Genomic DNA, 15,886 nt, shown 5'->3' with positions numbered 1-15,886 from the left:
AATAATGTTAATATTTCCCAGCCTGTCCTTAGTTGTATATATTTCTTTCTTTTAGCACCAAGCAGTGATAATCCCTTAAAACATGCATGTATATATGTATGTGTCTGTATGTTTATTCCTCACTGGTTGTCATCTATGGAGGTTTTAGTGTGAGCAGAGATTTATGAGCTCATCGCTGTAACATGCCCACATGCTAATTCCTCTTTACTGATGCTTCATCATTTTATCATGTGCTTGAGAAAACTGACATACTGTAGATCCCGAGGCTCTCAAGCTTGTTTCAATGCATGAAAATAACAGTTTAACACCTTTTAATCGGGGATTTGTTTTGAGGAAATGTCAAATACCAAGAAGACAGTTAGCCGACCAGCAACTTCACTGTTTCTGATGCGTTAAAAGCTGCGTCCTAAACGCTCTCTAGACGCTGCCGTGTCGTGTTTTTTCATTTCAGAAGCTTCTTTTCTTCAGCAGCCACATTTCCAGTATAGCTCGGAGTTGTTTTGCCAACATTTTGTGTGTTTAACAAGCATATTAAACTCAGCTTTTTAACTCATTTTTAACGCAGTAACAGATGCTTTGTGGCTGTATTTTACTCAGTTTAATTGCTACCCCACACTGTGTTTTATCTGTATTTCCTAAATATCAGATATTACCAGCTGGTTAACTGCCGCTGCCTCCTTCTCCCTTCTTATTTACTTCCAAACAACAAAAACTAGTAGACAAAACAATCCCACATGGTTCATTAGTAGCTGAGCCAGAGCTCTTGATCAAATCATAATATTGTAGATGTGAGAATTGTTTTCTTTAAACATCTACTTTCCCATCTCAACCGGACAAACTCCATCTGCTGAGGAAGGAAGGAATCGTGTGAAGTGCTACTAATGGAGCTCACGTTCGGAGAGTTTTGTCAACTGCTTAATTAATCTCAAGAAAAACTAATTTTGCATCGTTGAACATGAATTTCAAGTCAATTGTCAGTAAATATATGAATTTATATACATTCACAAGTGATTTTCATGCTTCAGAGACATCGCTGCTGTGATGAAACGGTGCAACAAACTTTTATATTTTAGCCATATTTGCCCCTTCAAGTGACTGTTACCGTGCATGGCGTGCTTCTGCCCAGACAGTAGTTTGACCAGAGCCCAGAAGGCGTCTTCTTCGTTCATGTAGATCAGCAGCAGGGCAGTGATCTGACTCATACCCTGGCAGTATCCGACCTCCTGCAGACACACATCGATCAGTTAGCTAAACATTAAATGGAAATCATAGCTAAAGAAACATCGTCCCAGTCAGTTATCAATAAACTTGGAGATCCAGTGCTCCGAAAACAAGGGAACAAACAAAACGTCCTACTTATTTTAGTCAAGACGAATGCTACCGCCCTGATAAGGTAGTAAGTTAGCAGTTTCCTGCAGAATGACTCACGGTGTTGTACATGGAGTAGGCTGTGAGGACGTGGAAGAGCGCCTGCTGCCTGAAAACACAAACCACAGTCACCACAAAAGCCAGCAAACAATCCCCAGTTCAGTGCCAGTACAGTCATTCATAGTTTTGGTTCTGTGTTCTTAAAGCTCAGATATCTTTTAACTTCCTGTTTAAGTACACGTGTGTGTGTGTGTGGCCGAGAAGTTTCACGTTCAGGTGTAAAACTAGTAAATGTAAGACGTGATTATCATCTTCACACATGAAAATGAAAGTGCAGCTAGCAGGGAAACGTGTGTTTAGTTAAGTTAAAACCGCTGTAGTTCCTGTATAGAACATATAAGAGCTGAACGAAGGTAATTGTCTTTAGCTAAAACATTCATTCAAGCCGTTATCAAACATCAGACCACACAAAAAGGGACCTGAGTCGTCTCACTTCCACGTCAGGAGAGTCGGTGGTAAACAGGTTTGGAGCTTCTTATTTTTTAAACTAGTCTGGTGCGAGTTCATTGATTGATTTAAACGGTTTAATTCTTGCTCTAATCAGATACTTTAAATAAATGTACAGTTTGTGACGTGTGAACATGCATTTAAAGCTTCGTTATCTTTTATTCTACATGTGCTTTGCCTCTATTTCTGCTGCAAACCGCTGCAGTGTTTCTGCTCTCAACGTCTCCCTGAGATTACTCGTCATTCAAACATTTTGTGCGTGAAGTTGAGGTCTTTTTTTTTCTGCCTCTTCAGCGACAGGGAAAATTACTGCACGAGTTGCACAGGAAGTGATACGTACATTTTTCTAGAATAGATAATAGAAGAAGAAGTAAAAAGTCATGTGATTAATTCTGCACAGCAACACCAGCTCTGAGGTTTGTCACAAAATCTCAGCCAATTACATTTCTAAGCTAAAAGTGAAACTATAAGTCAATTTATCAACTAGCTTTATGAAGAATTAAGAACAACAGGAAGTTGATTGGCAACTATTTTGATAATTAATTAATAAATAATTTCAGTATTTCTTTTTCTGGCTCCAACTTCTCAAGTGTGATATGATAACAGACTGAAAATCTTTTGGTTTTTTGATTCTTTGTTGAAACAAACAATTTGAATATTTCATTAAGGCCGTTTTCACTTTTTTCTGACATTTTACAGACAAAAATGATTCATTTGGTGATTCCTGTCTTGATTAATCCATAATTAAAGGTCATTTTTAAAGCCAAAATGGTGGTTTTCTTTATGATAGTAAACTGAATATCGTTTTTATCGTTTTTTGATTCTTAGTTGGATAAAACAATTTGAATTTCTCACAGTAGGCTCTTTTCTGATATTTTATAGACAAAGATGATTGAGAATAATCATTGGCTGCAGCCTTATTTCAAACCCTCATTAGTTCAGATTTTTTTCTTCAAACCATTGTGAGCTAAAGTCTGGTTTTGTAAGATACACACAACTTGTTCTACTGACTCCAGAAAGATCAACTGCATCAATTTAACATTTAAAAACATCTGAATTTGAACTAAATTATGACACACAGTAGTAAACAGTGGTTACAGTGGAGCCAGTAAGATATATTACATTGTGCAACAGACTGTAGTTTTCTCTCAATAAACTAATTTATTGGTAAATTCTATATACCAACATTTCTATTATCAGCCTCTCTAAGTTTATGAATGAGTCTAAATAAGGTTGCTGTGTGATTGGTGTCTCTAACAGTACGGTGTATTCTGGAGGTACCCACTTGACATCGTAGCGATGCATGAACATGATGTGGTCCCTGTAGGTGCGGTTCACATCCAAGTCGATCTGACGGATGTCGGGGGAGACTCCTCGGGCTCTGGCCTTTAGCTTCTGAACGACGACACACAGAGACAGTAACAACAGTCAGAGAAACACTGATGCTGTTTTTAAACGCTCCTCTAACGGTCAAACGATTCTTGTATAACTTTTACTCAAATTAAATTAAAATATGTGTCTGGAAGTCAGAGACAGAGCGGAAATATAACCCACCAGCACACACTCAACCTCACACAGCCGCTCACAAGCTCACAAGCTCAGTTTTTACTACAAAACATCCACTAAGAATTAATTGAGCCTGGAAGCTGGCAGCACTGACTCTCAAGTTTGACCCAAGTTCAGCCTAATTGCATCTCTACTGGAGCAAATTCTTTGACTAACCATTTAGAGCTAAAATTAAACATAATTCAGGAACTGTTTTTTTGCCTTAAATGTCTTCAGACTAAAAATCCAGTGAATAGTTTCAGTATTTCATATTTAAAGTGTGAAAAGTTGTATCTGCCGACATTTTCATGAGCTTTACTTGTTCCTTTATGCTTGTATGATGTTATGTTGGAGTTAAATGTTTAATAAGTAAACTAAGAGCTTGGATGTCATATGTTTGATGTTCAGTCTTTTCAACATTATGCACCGCCCAGATTAAATCTTCAAAATTCCTCTCACTCGCTCACAAAAAGATAAAAAACGGATTATCAGTGACAAAGCCTCCGTGATGCTCGCCAGACAGATAATTTCTCTTTCACAGTTTGCCTTTTTCTTTTCACTTTGTTTGCTGTTTGGTTTTACAGCACGCTTTCAACTTATAATTACAAGACTCCTACTCTCCTCCTAAAAAGGGAGAGATATATTGATCCTGCCAGCCAAACTTTCTAATGAGATCCAAAGTTTGTCTCCTCAAAAAAAAAAAAAAAAAAAAAAAAAAAAACAGACAGAAAAGGATGTATCAATGTGCAGACACAAGCTGTGCAGATTCACACAATTAAAAAAAACCTCCAAGCCCACATCTTGGCCACAATAACGCTGTAAAATCTAATAAAGATGAGGTGCACGCTGGCTCACTGATGAATCTTTATGATGCTGCTGTGCTGCACAGGCTTTATATAAAGCGTTCTGGGAGAGAGCAGGGCTGTGAATTGCTGGCAGGGTGTTAAAAAGTGTGTTCAGTGCTTTCATACCTCATAGAAGTCTTTCTTCTCCTCCTTCATTTTGGGAATATCGAGCAGCAGACACCACACCTCTCCTCTGAGCTGCAGGGGAATTCCCTTATAGACCCTCCTGACCAGCTGGAAGGAAACAAACAACAGGGGGGTCATTGTTAGAAAAGGCCTTCAAAGACCGACAACAGCTCAGTTCACCTCAGAAAGCCTCTGCACCTTTACACCACTTCTCATAGACAGTTTAATCTGCCAGAACATGTTGTGATGGTGGTTTGATTCTGACCGCAGCCTCGTTTTATGTCCATGTTTGTTTCATTCTTCTATCTAAAAGCTTTCAACACATCCTGCTTTAACCACTAAAACAATTCCAGTAGTGAGAGTTTCAGTGTGTTTACTGATGACGCTGTTTAAATCAAACAATTATTCAATTAGGAGACCGAGAGAGAATTAATCAACAACAATTCTGATTATTAACTCATTGTTTAAGTCATTTATCAAATAAAATTGTCAGACTAGAAGACAGAGACCTGTGAGGATCTGCTGCTTCTCTGTTTTTTAATCATTGCATATTAAATATCTTTGGATTTTGGATACAACAAGCAATATGAAGACATCACTTTGAGTTCTGGGGAATTTAGACATTTTATAGTTTAAGCCATTCATCTATAAAATTGTCAAAAATGTAAATAAACATCAGTTGGGATCTCTCAAGTCTCTGTAACAAATGAACCCTGCTGTGAAAAATCTTAGTCACAGACCACCATAAGTTTACTTACTAATTAAGAATATCGTTTCACATAATTCATATCCCATAATTCCTTTGTTTTTTGTATCTATATCCTTCATTTTGTTGTTTTTTGCAAACTGAAAAGTCACGTTCATAACTTAAAACATTAAAAGTACATTAAGTAGTTTAACAAACTTGATTTATTTATGTTTCTAAACAGTTTTTACTATCAGGATCCCGTTATTCTTCTTCTTCTTATTATTATTATTACAGTTCATTATTATTATTATTATTGCTACAGTTTAGCTTGATTTAGCTACATAAACAAGTGGATGAGATACTGAATGTTGCATCTTTAATCATTTTACTTGTAATATCATATCAGAGCATTTTATATCTTCTGTACGGCACCTGGAGATGTAAGACTTTTAAACCTTTATCCTGTCCAACATTATACCACGTGCAGACTTCTAAAAAGCTAAATTATAGTAAAACATTCTCCTCAAATCATTTAATCGATTGAATGTGAAGCCAGTTGTCTGTTAATGAATAACATTGAAAACTATTAATAGGGAACCTTTCAACAACAAGTTACAAAGTACAAAGACATAAAACCAACAAGATGCATAAACAATAACGTTGTGCTGCGGATGGTAACACCAGCGGAGCGAAAAATACACAATTTTATCTGTCGGGGAGACCACAGAGATGCAATCGGAGCCTCTGGCACGGCTGATTCAGAACAGAGAAAAACCATCAACCCAAACCGCTCGGAGTGTGTCAAAGATACAAACAGCGTATGCGTGAATGTACTCCGCACTCTCCCCGAGCACAAGCAAAGGGCTTTGGAAGGTGAGCTCAACCATCTGGCTGGACGAGCTCCAGGAGAGATTGTGGGCAGAGAAAGAGAGAGAGAGAGACTGTTATGCATGCAGAACAGTCCAAAGTAATTCAGTGTCTACAAAAAAAAAAAAGATGGAAAATCAGTTGGACTGCGGTTGAGGAAGATTAAGTCTTAAAACCCAAACTGCTGGAACAGCAAAGCTAATCGCAGTGAATTTTTCCTTCTACAACTATTAAAACCCAACCGACCAGAACGGTTTTACAGCAGTTACGGGAGGTGTTGGGACTGTAAATGTGTGTACAGGTGACTGACAGGGGACACGGACCGCTGTTACTGCTCTTTACAGCTAAGAGAAAAACTATTAAAAATGCTGTAACATTTATAGAACTCAACTAAATTTGACCATATTCTGGCAACGACCACAGCTTGAAGCCAATGTGGAACTAAGTTAAAGACGCTGAATCCAACTGACTCCCGTTCAAACAGCATCAACTTCCAACTGATTGAGACCAGTCATTCTGGTCTCAATCTCTAAATTCAGGCCCTCTTATAAGTGTTCTGGTGGTTATTTTGGAGATTATTGCTCCGTTAATACGATTTGAAGACTTATAGCAGCTTTGATGTCTGCCGTGTGGTCGTTGATTGACAGCTGTGATTGACAGTTGGTTCACCTGCTGTTCTCCTCGACTATTATATATATTTTTTGTCTCCAGTCACGCAGTTCTACTGTGTTCAACCGTCGCTAAGCCAACTCCGTCATCATACGACTGTCTTTGAGTTGACATGTTAAAATGTTGACCTGGTGATGCTGCTAGATGAGAGGTTAAAGGGGTTTCAGCAAAGTTAATACAATTCGAGGACATTTCTACTGGATTTCACGCCAAACTATATGTCAGTCTTGTGGGCTGTTCGACCTAAAATTGATGCTCATCCTTCTGTTGGCGCCTTGTGAGGACTTCATGGAAAATTCAATCATTTGACAAAGCTTCCTTCCTTCTTGACTGTTTTCACGAGCTGAGAAGCTGCTCCTCATTCACGACCAGTAAACTGATGGTCATGTGTAAAAAAAAAAAAAGCCCTTTAATTTAGTGTCTGGTTTGCAGAGACGTGTGTGAGGAGGAGCGAGAGCGTCGATGATGAAGAGTCATAAATCAGCTCTCGTCTGTAACCTTCGCCGCGAACAAGATGACGAACAAGACGTATGAGTGCGGTCGGTGTGTCTCCCTATTAAAAGTCAACATGTTGTGTGTGTGTGTGTGTGTGTCATCTTAAAAATGAATGACGTTTAGTTATATGTGTGTGTGTGCGTACACTCCATCAACCTCCTACCACCACACTTGGGACTCACTAGTTTCTAGTGCAACAGCCTTGTAATTAGGCTTTGATGAGCGAGTCAATGAGAGCATCTGTTAGACTAATCATCCTTTGAGTGTGTGTGTGTATGTTTGTGTGTTCACTTGAACATGAGTGTCAACATTTACATTTCTGTCGAGCTGCGCCAGTCTTTGCATTTACTGTGTACACACATTAAGCTAAATGTTTGTTTGGTTTTTTCTGATTTTAACTGAAAAACTACCAGATTTTTAACCAGATTGGTTAAAAGTGATTTACCTGAAAGTTGTTGTCTCTTGCTCCAATAAGACACTAATTATCCAATTAACTAATTAGTTTACAGTTTACAGAGTGTCTTTATCAATCCAGGAAGGGTCCAGTGGGATTGTCAATAAGTCTAATACCTAAATGGATCAGAGTGGACTTACTATTAGGTCTGATCACATGATGTATCATGATCATCATGGGAGAAAAAAAGTGTTTTTCGAGGCATACGGAGAGTGTGAACTGTGAAAAATGATTTGATGTACTGCTGTTGTTTTTGAGTGTGGCTGCTTGTTATTTGGTGGAGCATCAAGCTGCTGCCAGTGTTGGTTTTCTCTCTCTGTTCAGGTCTGTTTTGGTCTCTTATTTTTCATAAAGATGTATTCATGCTCGTTGGGTTTTTCACAGGTCAGTTTTTGATAGTGACTCTTGGAGCTTTCTCACCATTATCAACCATTTTTTCCAGCTTTCCAACTTAAATTTGCACGCTGTCATCTTGGATTTTATGTTAGATCTGATTTGCTGGATTGATATCAGGGTTGATACCGTCCTTATTAATTGGATTGAATATTGACCTGACATGACTGATCCACATTAAATACAGATTCTGTTCTGCTTCATTAGTTTCTAAGTTTTAACAATGACATAAAAGGTTTAGTTTCAGGAAAATCACTGCACATTCAGACTTTTTTTTTGCACTTTCTGTTTGTTTGAACGTCGTTTTGAAACAGCACAGATAAAATAGTTTGTTCGGTTTACAATCCAGGAAGAGCTTCGGGGCAGGAGTCACCTCACTGTGAATCCTCAACCACCTACAAGATCATGTCACAGCTCTGCGAGGCTTCAGATGCTACAGTATTATTACTGTTATGCTAAACACAACAACCTGAGGCCCGTTTCATCGTGTGGCTGCTCTGCATCTGCTCGGCTCTCCTACTGCGGGCTAAATGTTCTCAGCAGCTGGCAAGTGAGGAAACAAAAATAAGAGACGTATCAAGCGTGACCTGTTTCCTCGCCAAGCCGCTGACTGACAAAGAAGAGAAGAAATATCCTTGAAGCTTTAAAGAAGAAAGAAACAGTAAAAGAGGGAGGAGGAGGAGGAGATGGAGAGTGATGTGATGGGAGGAGAAGGAGGAGGAGGAGGGAGGGAGGGGCTAAACGCTCCTCTGTGTCCTTGGCTGTTACTCTGCCGTGAACATTTCTTTGAAACAAAAAAAAAGGGGGAGGCAACGCCAAAGAACGAGCCCGGCTGTGCTTTTAGGTGCCAGCGTATTCTCTCATTTCAAAAAAACCCCAGAAATCCCAACTGAAGCCAAAACGTATAAACGAAGGACACGATGAAGCCGCTTCAGGCAACAACCTGGACACAAAAAAAAGACACTAATGAAGGCGACCATGACAGATACCTGCCCCCCCCCCCCCTACATCTGCTGCTGACAGGAAGACTGCAGCAGAGGTAGACTGATATCAGCTCTGTAAGGCCGATACTGACATGTGGAGACAGTATTCAGGTAGAGCTGATAGCTAGAGGTGATAATCCAGTATTATCGTTTATGTACTATTGGTGGAATTGTGCCATAATGATTAATGATTAATTAATTCAAAGTGAAACATCATAAACTAATAAAATAAGTTTTGAGGTATTCTTCTTATATGTATTGGGATTTTGTTTGATGTAATGCAACAACATGGACAACAACATACTTTATACAGTAAATAATATTCTACTTTATATCAGAATATTAATTTTAACTTTACTTTATGGACAATATTAATTTGTGAGAAGTATCACAGCATACTGATGCGTTCATGATATTTACTAAAGTATTTAAAACAGCATGTTGGAAAGTTAAATTAAAGTTTTTAATAGTATTCTTCGGGTATTTTAGATGTTGTTAGAAGTATGATCAGAGCTGCAGACATGAGACTTGGTCACAAGCTTTAGGCATAAAAATGAACTTGAATGCTGAGAAACATGATGTGTCTTAAGAGAAAAGTTCCTCATAATTTTGAGGAAAATATTTATTTGCTTTCTAGCAGAATTACATTGATTGAACTGCCAGCAGCAAGCTAAACTAAACTTAGCACACAGCTAGCAAAAAGAGGGAAACTAGCTAGCTTAGCTCTGTCCAAAGGTAACAACCTCCACCTAGCAGCACGTCTGAAGCTCACTAATTAACACCTGATATCTTTGTTTAACCTGTACAAGAACCAGAGAGTGAAAAATACAAATCAATGTTTTATGGTGTAAATGTGCCGGACCAGTTTCCCAGCAACCAGCAGAGAGACTACAGGAGGTTACTGGTCCTGAGTCTCACATTTAGACCTGCTAAAACACCAGAACAGTAACTACCTGATTTCAATTTTTAAACCAGTGCTTTAAAAGGACGTAAACAATATTAACACAACATTGAAAGCATGTCAAGATACTGAGTCATTTGAATGGTCAGAATTCCTTAAAACATACAACTGACATGTAATTTTGACTCATGTTGGACTTTGTTATGTTTTTGTGGAGTTTTTCCAAACCACAAAATGTTCAAATGTGTAATTTTAAATGAGAATTTAGACTTGTGACGTCAGATTTGACACGTTCTAAAAGACTTAAAAACTGGAAATGAAGTGACAATCAGCAAATTAAAAAAAAAAAAAAAAAAAATCACCTTTTCACTGTTCTTGTATTTGTCCCAGCTCTTCAGCATCTTCAGCCATTTGGTGGTCCTCTCCACCTCTGTGTGTTTTTGCTGCGTGGAAATGAGAAGTGAAACGTTAATAACTTCCTCTCTGTCGGTTTCTCTCTGCGGTTGCGTTTGCGGCCGACGGGGAATCGCTGTGAGAACGGCTCGAAAGTTAAAAAAAAAAAAAAAAGCAACAACTTGCAAGTGATCGTATGTTTGAAGCTGTTTGAAGCAGACGAGACGCTCTAATTAAAGCTCTGTGCACATTTTGGTTACTCACAATTAGTGAGTGAGCTCATGTTTTACAGAGAACTAAACCGTGTTTGCACGACTGAATCTGCAGAGACGTGTCCTGTTTTATTAACTGCATTTCATAATCATCACATTCATATTAATATCACAAAAAATAATTTGAAATGAATAAAAATGATAGCTATCTCATACCCTTTAACACAGGCTTCATATAATTACATACAGTTATGATAAATAATTTAAGTTTAAGTTGGTTTTCAAGTGTAAAATCTCTTATTTCCCATGGGACATGAATGCAACATTTGATATGTCAACACGTCTACATGAAAAGTAACATCATAGCTTGTAAAAAAGAAATATACACAAACAAATAAACTGACAATGTTGGATTTAGAAACCAGTCTTTGAGGTGTTGGAACATGTGGATAAAGAACCGAATCCTGCAAGAAGGTTTCTATTTTCAGTTAAAAGCTAAAAGAAAGATCCAAAGTGTTCCAGAAACAGTTGACAGGGACGACCTGAAGAGCAGCCCAAACTATTTTTAGTTAAAATGGGATTAAAAGGATCTTTGGCATAAAAGCTGATGCTGAAACATCTTGAATCTAATGGTTTGTCATCCTTGAATAATAATAAGATTTTGGTGATGAGAAACAGTTTTATTTATAGAGACAGTAATGGTTATTAGTTTTAAAAGGCTCTTTTCTCTAACAGCCTTTCTTCCCACCAACATAAAGTCCAGAGAGATTATTTTAAAATGTACTTTCTTATAAGTAATATTACCTTTTGGCACAAGATATTATGCTAACACACTGATGTTTAGCAGGTATAATGTCCATCATCTTAGGTTAGCATGTTAGCATGCTAACATTTGGAGGCATTCGGCCATAAAACAAAGTATTGGACAACCAAAGAAAATGTTTTTGTTTTTGAGACATTTCACCAAAGTCAGTAGGAACCTTCCTCTGAAGAACATGAATGTCTGTTGAGATATTTGAGTCAGAACCAAAGTGGAGAATCAACCGTCAGACATTAGTAGCATTGGTGGAGCTATGCAGCTAGCATAGCTACAAATGTCTTCTTTCAGGACTTTGGGAGCTCTGAAGGAACATTTCCAGGAACTATTTACTGAATCTCAGGAGTTTTATTAATGTTTGGACCTGAGAAACCAAATTTAGTTCCTGTTTGAGGAGTAGTAATACTTTCTAAGAGACCAGGAACTATTTACATCATCAGTTCTTTGGAGCCTCTAGTTTTCATCCTTCCTCCACGTTTCCTTTCCAACATCCGTTCAAACATCAGAGTCAACTGTAAATTAAAACAAATCACATAATAACTCTGCAACATCTTTTATTAATCTGTTACTCCACCAATTGATCAAATATTAAAAGGTTCTTTAGATGGAGGGGAAATGTAAACAAGTATGTTCGAGAGGGGGCTTCTACTTCCTGATTTAGTTACTGAGTGTAGACCTGCAATAATTAATCGGCAACCGTTTTAATAGTCGATTCATCATTTTAGTCATTTTTTAAGCAAAAATGCCAAATATTTGCTCTTTTCAACTTCTCAAATGGGTTGATGTAATGTTTTTTTTGTATGTTTGGTACTGCTGATCAGACAAAACATCACATTTAAAGACATCGCCTCAAAGACAACACACATAGACAAAACGATTAATCGGCAGTAATTGCTAGTTACAGCCCTCACTGAGTGAGGTTAGTTAATGTGACTGTGTGGTTGAAATGAGCTATAAGCTATAGAGGAAAAATGTGTTGAAGGTGGATGTTTGTCACTCACCTTCTCCTCCACTGAGTCGTAGGATGGAAGTTCACTCTCACTGAGGGGAGAAAAGAAAGAATGAGGAGATAAATAACACTTATAACACACTCTTATACATCCAGTATATTCTCAGTCATGTCCTTGCTGTCATATATGCAGCGGAGGATTCATAGTTTAGTCGACCCTGCCTGCATGTACTGTGTAACACGCTGAAAACATCATTTCACATGTATTCTGACGGCTGTTATTTTCATATTTTAATATTCTAACCCACTGTTCAAAGTCGACTTCTTTCCAGAAAACGTTGATTAATGAAACAACTGAGTGATATCCGGGTCAGAGCTTGTCTAAGTCTCTCTCTCTCTCTCTGTCTTATCAGAACGAGGGAAACATCAAACATGTCAGCAGTCACACAAACAGGAAATAACAGATTAGACATTCCTCAATTTTGGCTCTGCTTATCAGTGTTTCAGAGTCCCTGCTGCAAGTTACTCCGCCGAGGAGCTCCTTTGAGACAAACTCTATGAATATTCTGGTTTCATCTCCCCCTGAACGCTTCCAACAACACTTTTTCTTTTTCCAGCATTTAAATGTGACGTCAGTAAATATCTCAGATGTTCCTCTCAGGGTCATGAAACAGGAAGTTCAAGTCCAGCTTGTTTCATATTTCGCTCTAAAATTTTGATTTATGGCTTCCTGATGCTAGAAATTCCCTCCACTGACATTAACTGACACATAAAATATTAATTTAATAGTGACAGACTCATTTAATGGGGATGGGACACTCAGTTCTATTGCAGACTTTCACATTAAACAAGATTTTCTTCATCTTTAAAATGTTTTTTAGTGCTTTTAGTCTCTTTTCTCCATCTAGTCTTGGGATACTTTTACACCGGACTCCGTATCCTGATTTCTTTAGTCAGTTTGGGAGGCGGCGTCATTACTGTGGGCTCGTTTTCACACACAACAAACAGGGGTCGACTAGTCGCTGAGAATAGTAGAAAAAAACGTTCTCTGATTATTTTAATGTTGTATTTTTGGTCCTAATGCCACAATAGAAATGTAATGATGGAGTCCAGTCATACCTGGGTGTGGCGAATATCTGTTAGTGCAAGTTTTCATGCCGCAACGGTGAGTCACCTGCAGCAATAAGTCCTGCTCAGGAGAGGTTTTTATCAATAATTGCACAATTATCCATTAATTATAAGTAAGTCTATAAGCAGGACACATCATATAAAAATCTTCCTGTATATTATGTATATAGATAAAGAAATGAAGTATTGTATGTGATGTCAAACAGCTTTAATGTATCATGTTGTCCAGTCTTATTCAACTACCACTATTTGAAGTGGTTGCATCAGTTTTGTGGTGGACCCAAGACCAGTTCTCTGGTCCAAAAGAACCCGACTCTCAGGATTTTGAGTCCAGAGAATATTAACTAACTAATATTAACTCATGATGGACAGTTTTTTTAATCCAAACATTCTTCTTCCTTGTCAAAACCTGGCGCCTACATAACCCACAATGCAACTCGAGTCGATTCCCTGTACAGTACACAATACTAGTAGCAGGTAATGTGTTCATCACCTGAGGCAGATTTTACACAGCTCCCTCTAGAGACACAAACCGTTTTCTCCACACACACGGTCGGTCTCGTCGACACCTGGACTCACGCTTTGATGTGCAAAAGCAGCAGAGTTCCCTTTTAAGTGTCCGTCTGTTCTTGTTCTGATGTGTCAGTCCGCACGGCTTCTGAAGCCGCCACAGACCGAAGCGGTCGAGCCTCCAGGTGAGAATCAAACCTCAAAAGATTCAAGTGAGAGTGTCCAAGAGTTAGCCTCAAATATCTTTACAATCTTTACAAATATTTGTTTGCTTGTTCTTTGATCGGATAGTTCAGTTTTATTCCGTTTTCTTCTACTTTGGCTTATTTTGTTTGATGAAAAAATGGGTTTAGGAGGGAAAAGATGTTTCTATTTTTCAAACTAAGGTATCAAAAGAGGTTCTTCTTTGGTGTCTGTGCTGAAAGTTTAACATCTACAAACTACATCCAGCTCTAGTCGTCTTTTCTCATTTCTGCTGCCCGGCCTGAAGCATCGTCCCCGGGCCTCGCACTCCTCCTCTGCCCAGTCCAGCGACCTTCACCTCAGGATACGTCCGTCCCTCCTGTCTGAAGCTATCATGTAAGCCAGAGGTTTCTTCCTTCCAACATCTCTCCCAACCATCTCACAGTGTGTGTGTGCCCGCCTGCGGTCTGGATCGTAGCGCTCCTATCCCAACACTGATGCCCTGTGATTGTGGCTGACCAGGCTGTTTCCTGCCCGCATGTGCCAGCCTATATATACATATATAAATAACACTGCTGCACAGTGCTGTTTAAGAGCCTCACAGCCTCCCGACCGAAGCCACAGACACGCTCTTCTCTCAGCAACGCTCGTCCTTACAGCCTCTCATTTTCCCCCTTTTTTTCCCTTCAGAGTGGTTCTGCTGTTCAAACTGGACTTTCAAGGTTATTAATTTAGTTATTGGAGATAATAACAGACTGTGATGTTTATTTTTTCTGTGTGTGTGTGCGTGTGTGTGGTCTTACTGGACGAAGCCGAAGCGGTCGATGACTTTGTACAGGTGGAAGTTGGTGTCCTCCCACGGCTCCACGGTGGCCTCTTTCCCCTGGAACCAGGAGGAGAGAAGGAAACATCATGAGTCACAATCAAAATAAATGAAATATATGTGCATACTGGAGCACTTTCTGTTGATCAAGCTAAACATTTAATAGTTCCAGCCTCCTTACTAGAGGACTTTACGTGACTCCCAGTACCTGCTTTGAGGTACTATTCACCTTTTAAATGAAATTAACTACAAAACTTCTTTATCAGATGTTTTTTCTGACAGTTTTTATTAATTATTTGTTAATTGTGGTTGTCTGGCCTTAGTAGTGTTGCTTCTGTTTGCTAGTTCTCTGGTTATAAATGTTTCTTCTTCTTAAAAAAAGAGATTTCAACAAAAAATTGAAATGAAATGAAACAGATTAAAACCAGGACCCGACTAGATTACATGAAGCCTGACTGGATCCGTGTAGAGTCCTGTTCTGTTGCCGCAGGTCGCAGGTGAATCAGCTTTGATCACATGGTGCGTCATAATCTTCACATGAGAAATAAATGTCTTTTGAGGCTCGGGGGAGCTTCATAATGTCTGATGATGTCATACCGTAGGCGAGGCAAGGCAGGTTTATTTGTAAAGCTTCATTTCATACACAAAAGCAATTTGAAGAAGCTTTAAGAAGAAAAAGACCAAAATGAAAAGAATAGAAACATAAAGATATAAATAAAGGACATGTTATAGACTAGTTACACAGACTATACAAAGGAAATACAAGTAGTACTGTGGTGATGTCATCAGGGTCAACATCTTGAGATGAGGGCATTTTACCAGCGAGAAATGCTCTGGATTTGCATGATGGGAAATGTAGGATCCAGTGTTTCTGGAGTTTGACCCTCTATTAGAGACTAGAAGTGAGAATATTTCGGCCTCTGCTGCTTCAGTTTTCACCGTTCTGTTTTTAATCAGGCTCTCGCAAGTCCCAAAGACTTTATAGGGGTTCAATAAATCGCTGCAGTGCCGACACTGTTTACATCCCGCT

The 15,886-nt window shown here is 38.7% G+C and overlaps 1 protein-coding gene and 1 long non-coding RNA gene across 8 annotated transcripts in view; one reads left to right on the top strand and one right to left on the bottom strand.

The window, feature by feature from the left end:
- usp6nl (USP6 N-terminal like) overlaps positions 1–15,886 on the bottom strand; it is a 96,454-nt gene that overhangs the window by 9,851 nt on the left and 70,717 nt on the right. For all 5 annotated transcript variants that reach the window (XM_067582102.1, XM_067582103.1, XM_067582101.1 and 2 more), the window contains 7 exons: positions 14,837–14,916; positions 12,265–12,304; positions 10,204–10,284; positions 4,392–4,499; positions 3,161–3,270; positions 1,429–1,477; positions 1,103–1,223 (listed from right to left, as the gene is read on the bottom strand). In XM_067582102.1, the coding sequence (XP_067438203.1) occupies positions 1,103–1,223; positions 1,429–1,477; positions 3,161–3,270; positions 4,392–4,499; positions 10,204–10,284; positions 12,265–12,304; positions 14,837–14,916 (589 nt within the window). The remainder of the gene's footprint in view (positions 1–1,102; positions 1,224–1,428; positions 1,478–3,160; positions 3,271–4,391; positions 4,500–10,203; positions 10,285–12,264; positions 12,305–14,836; positions 14,917–15,886) is intronic.
- The window catches only part of LOC137176055 (uncharacterized), a 41,935-nt gene that overhangs the window by 1,661 nt on the left and 24,388 nt on the right, over positions 1–15,886 (top strand). The gene's annotated exons all lie outside the window — the stretch shown is intronic.

Source organism: Thunnus thynnus, chromosome 23 (genome assembly GCF_963924715.1).
Source record: "Thunnus thynnus chromosome 23, fThuThy2.1, whole genome shotgun sequence".
NCBI lineage: Eukaryota > Metazoa > Chordata > Actinopteri > Scombriformes > Scombridae > Thunnus > Thunnus thynnus.
The sequence above is the reverse complement of the archived record's forward strand: the minus strand, read 5'-3'. Positions and strand labels throughout refer to the sequence as shown.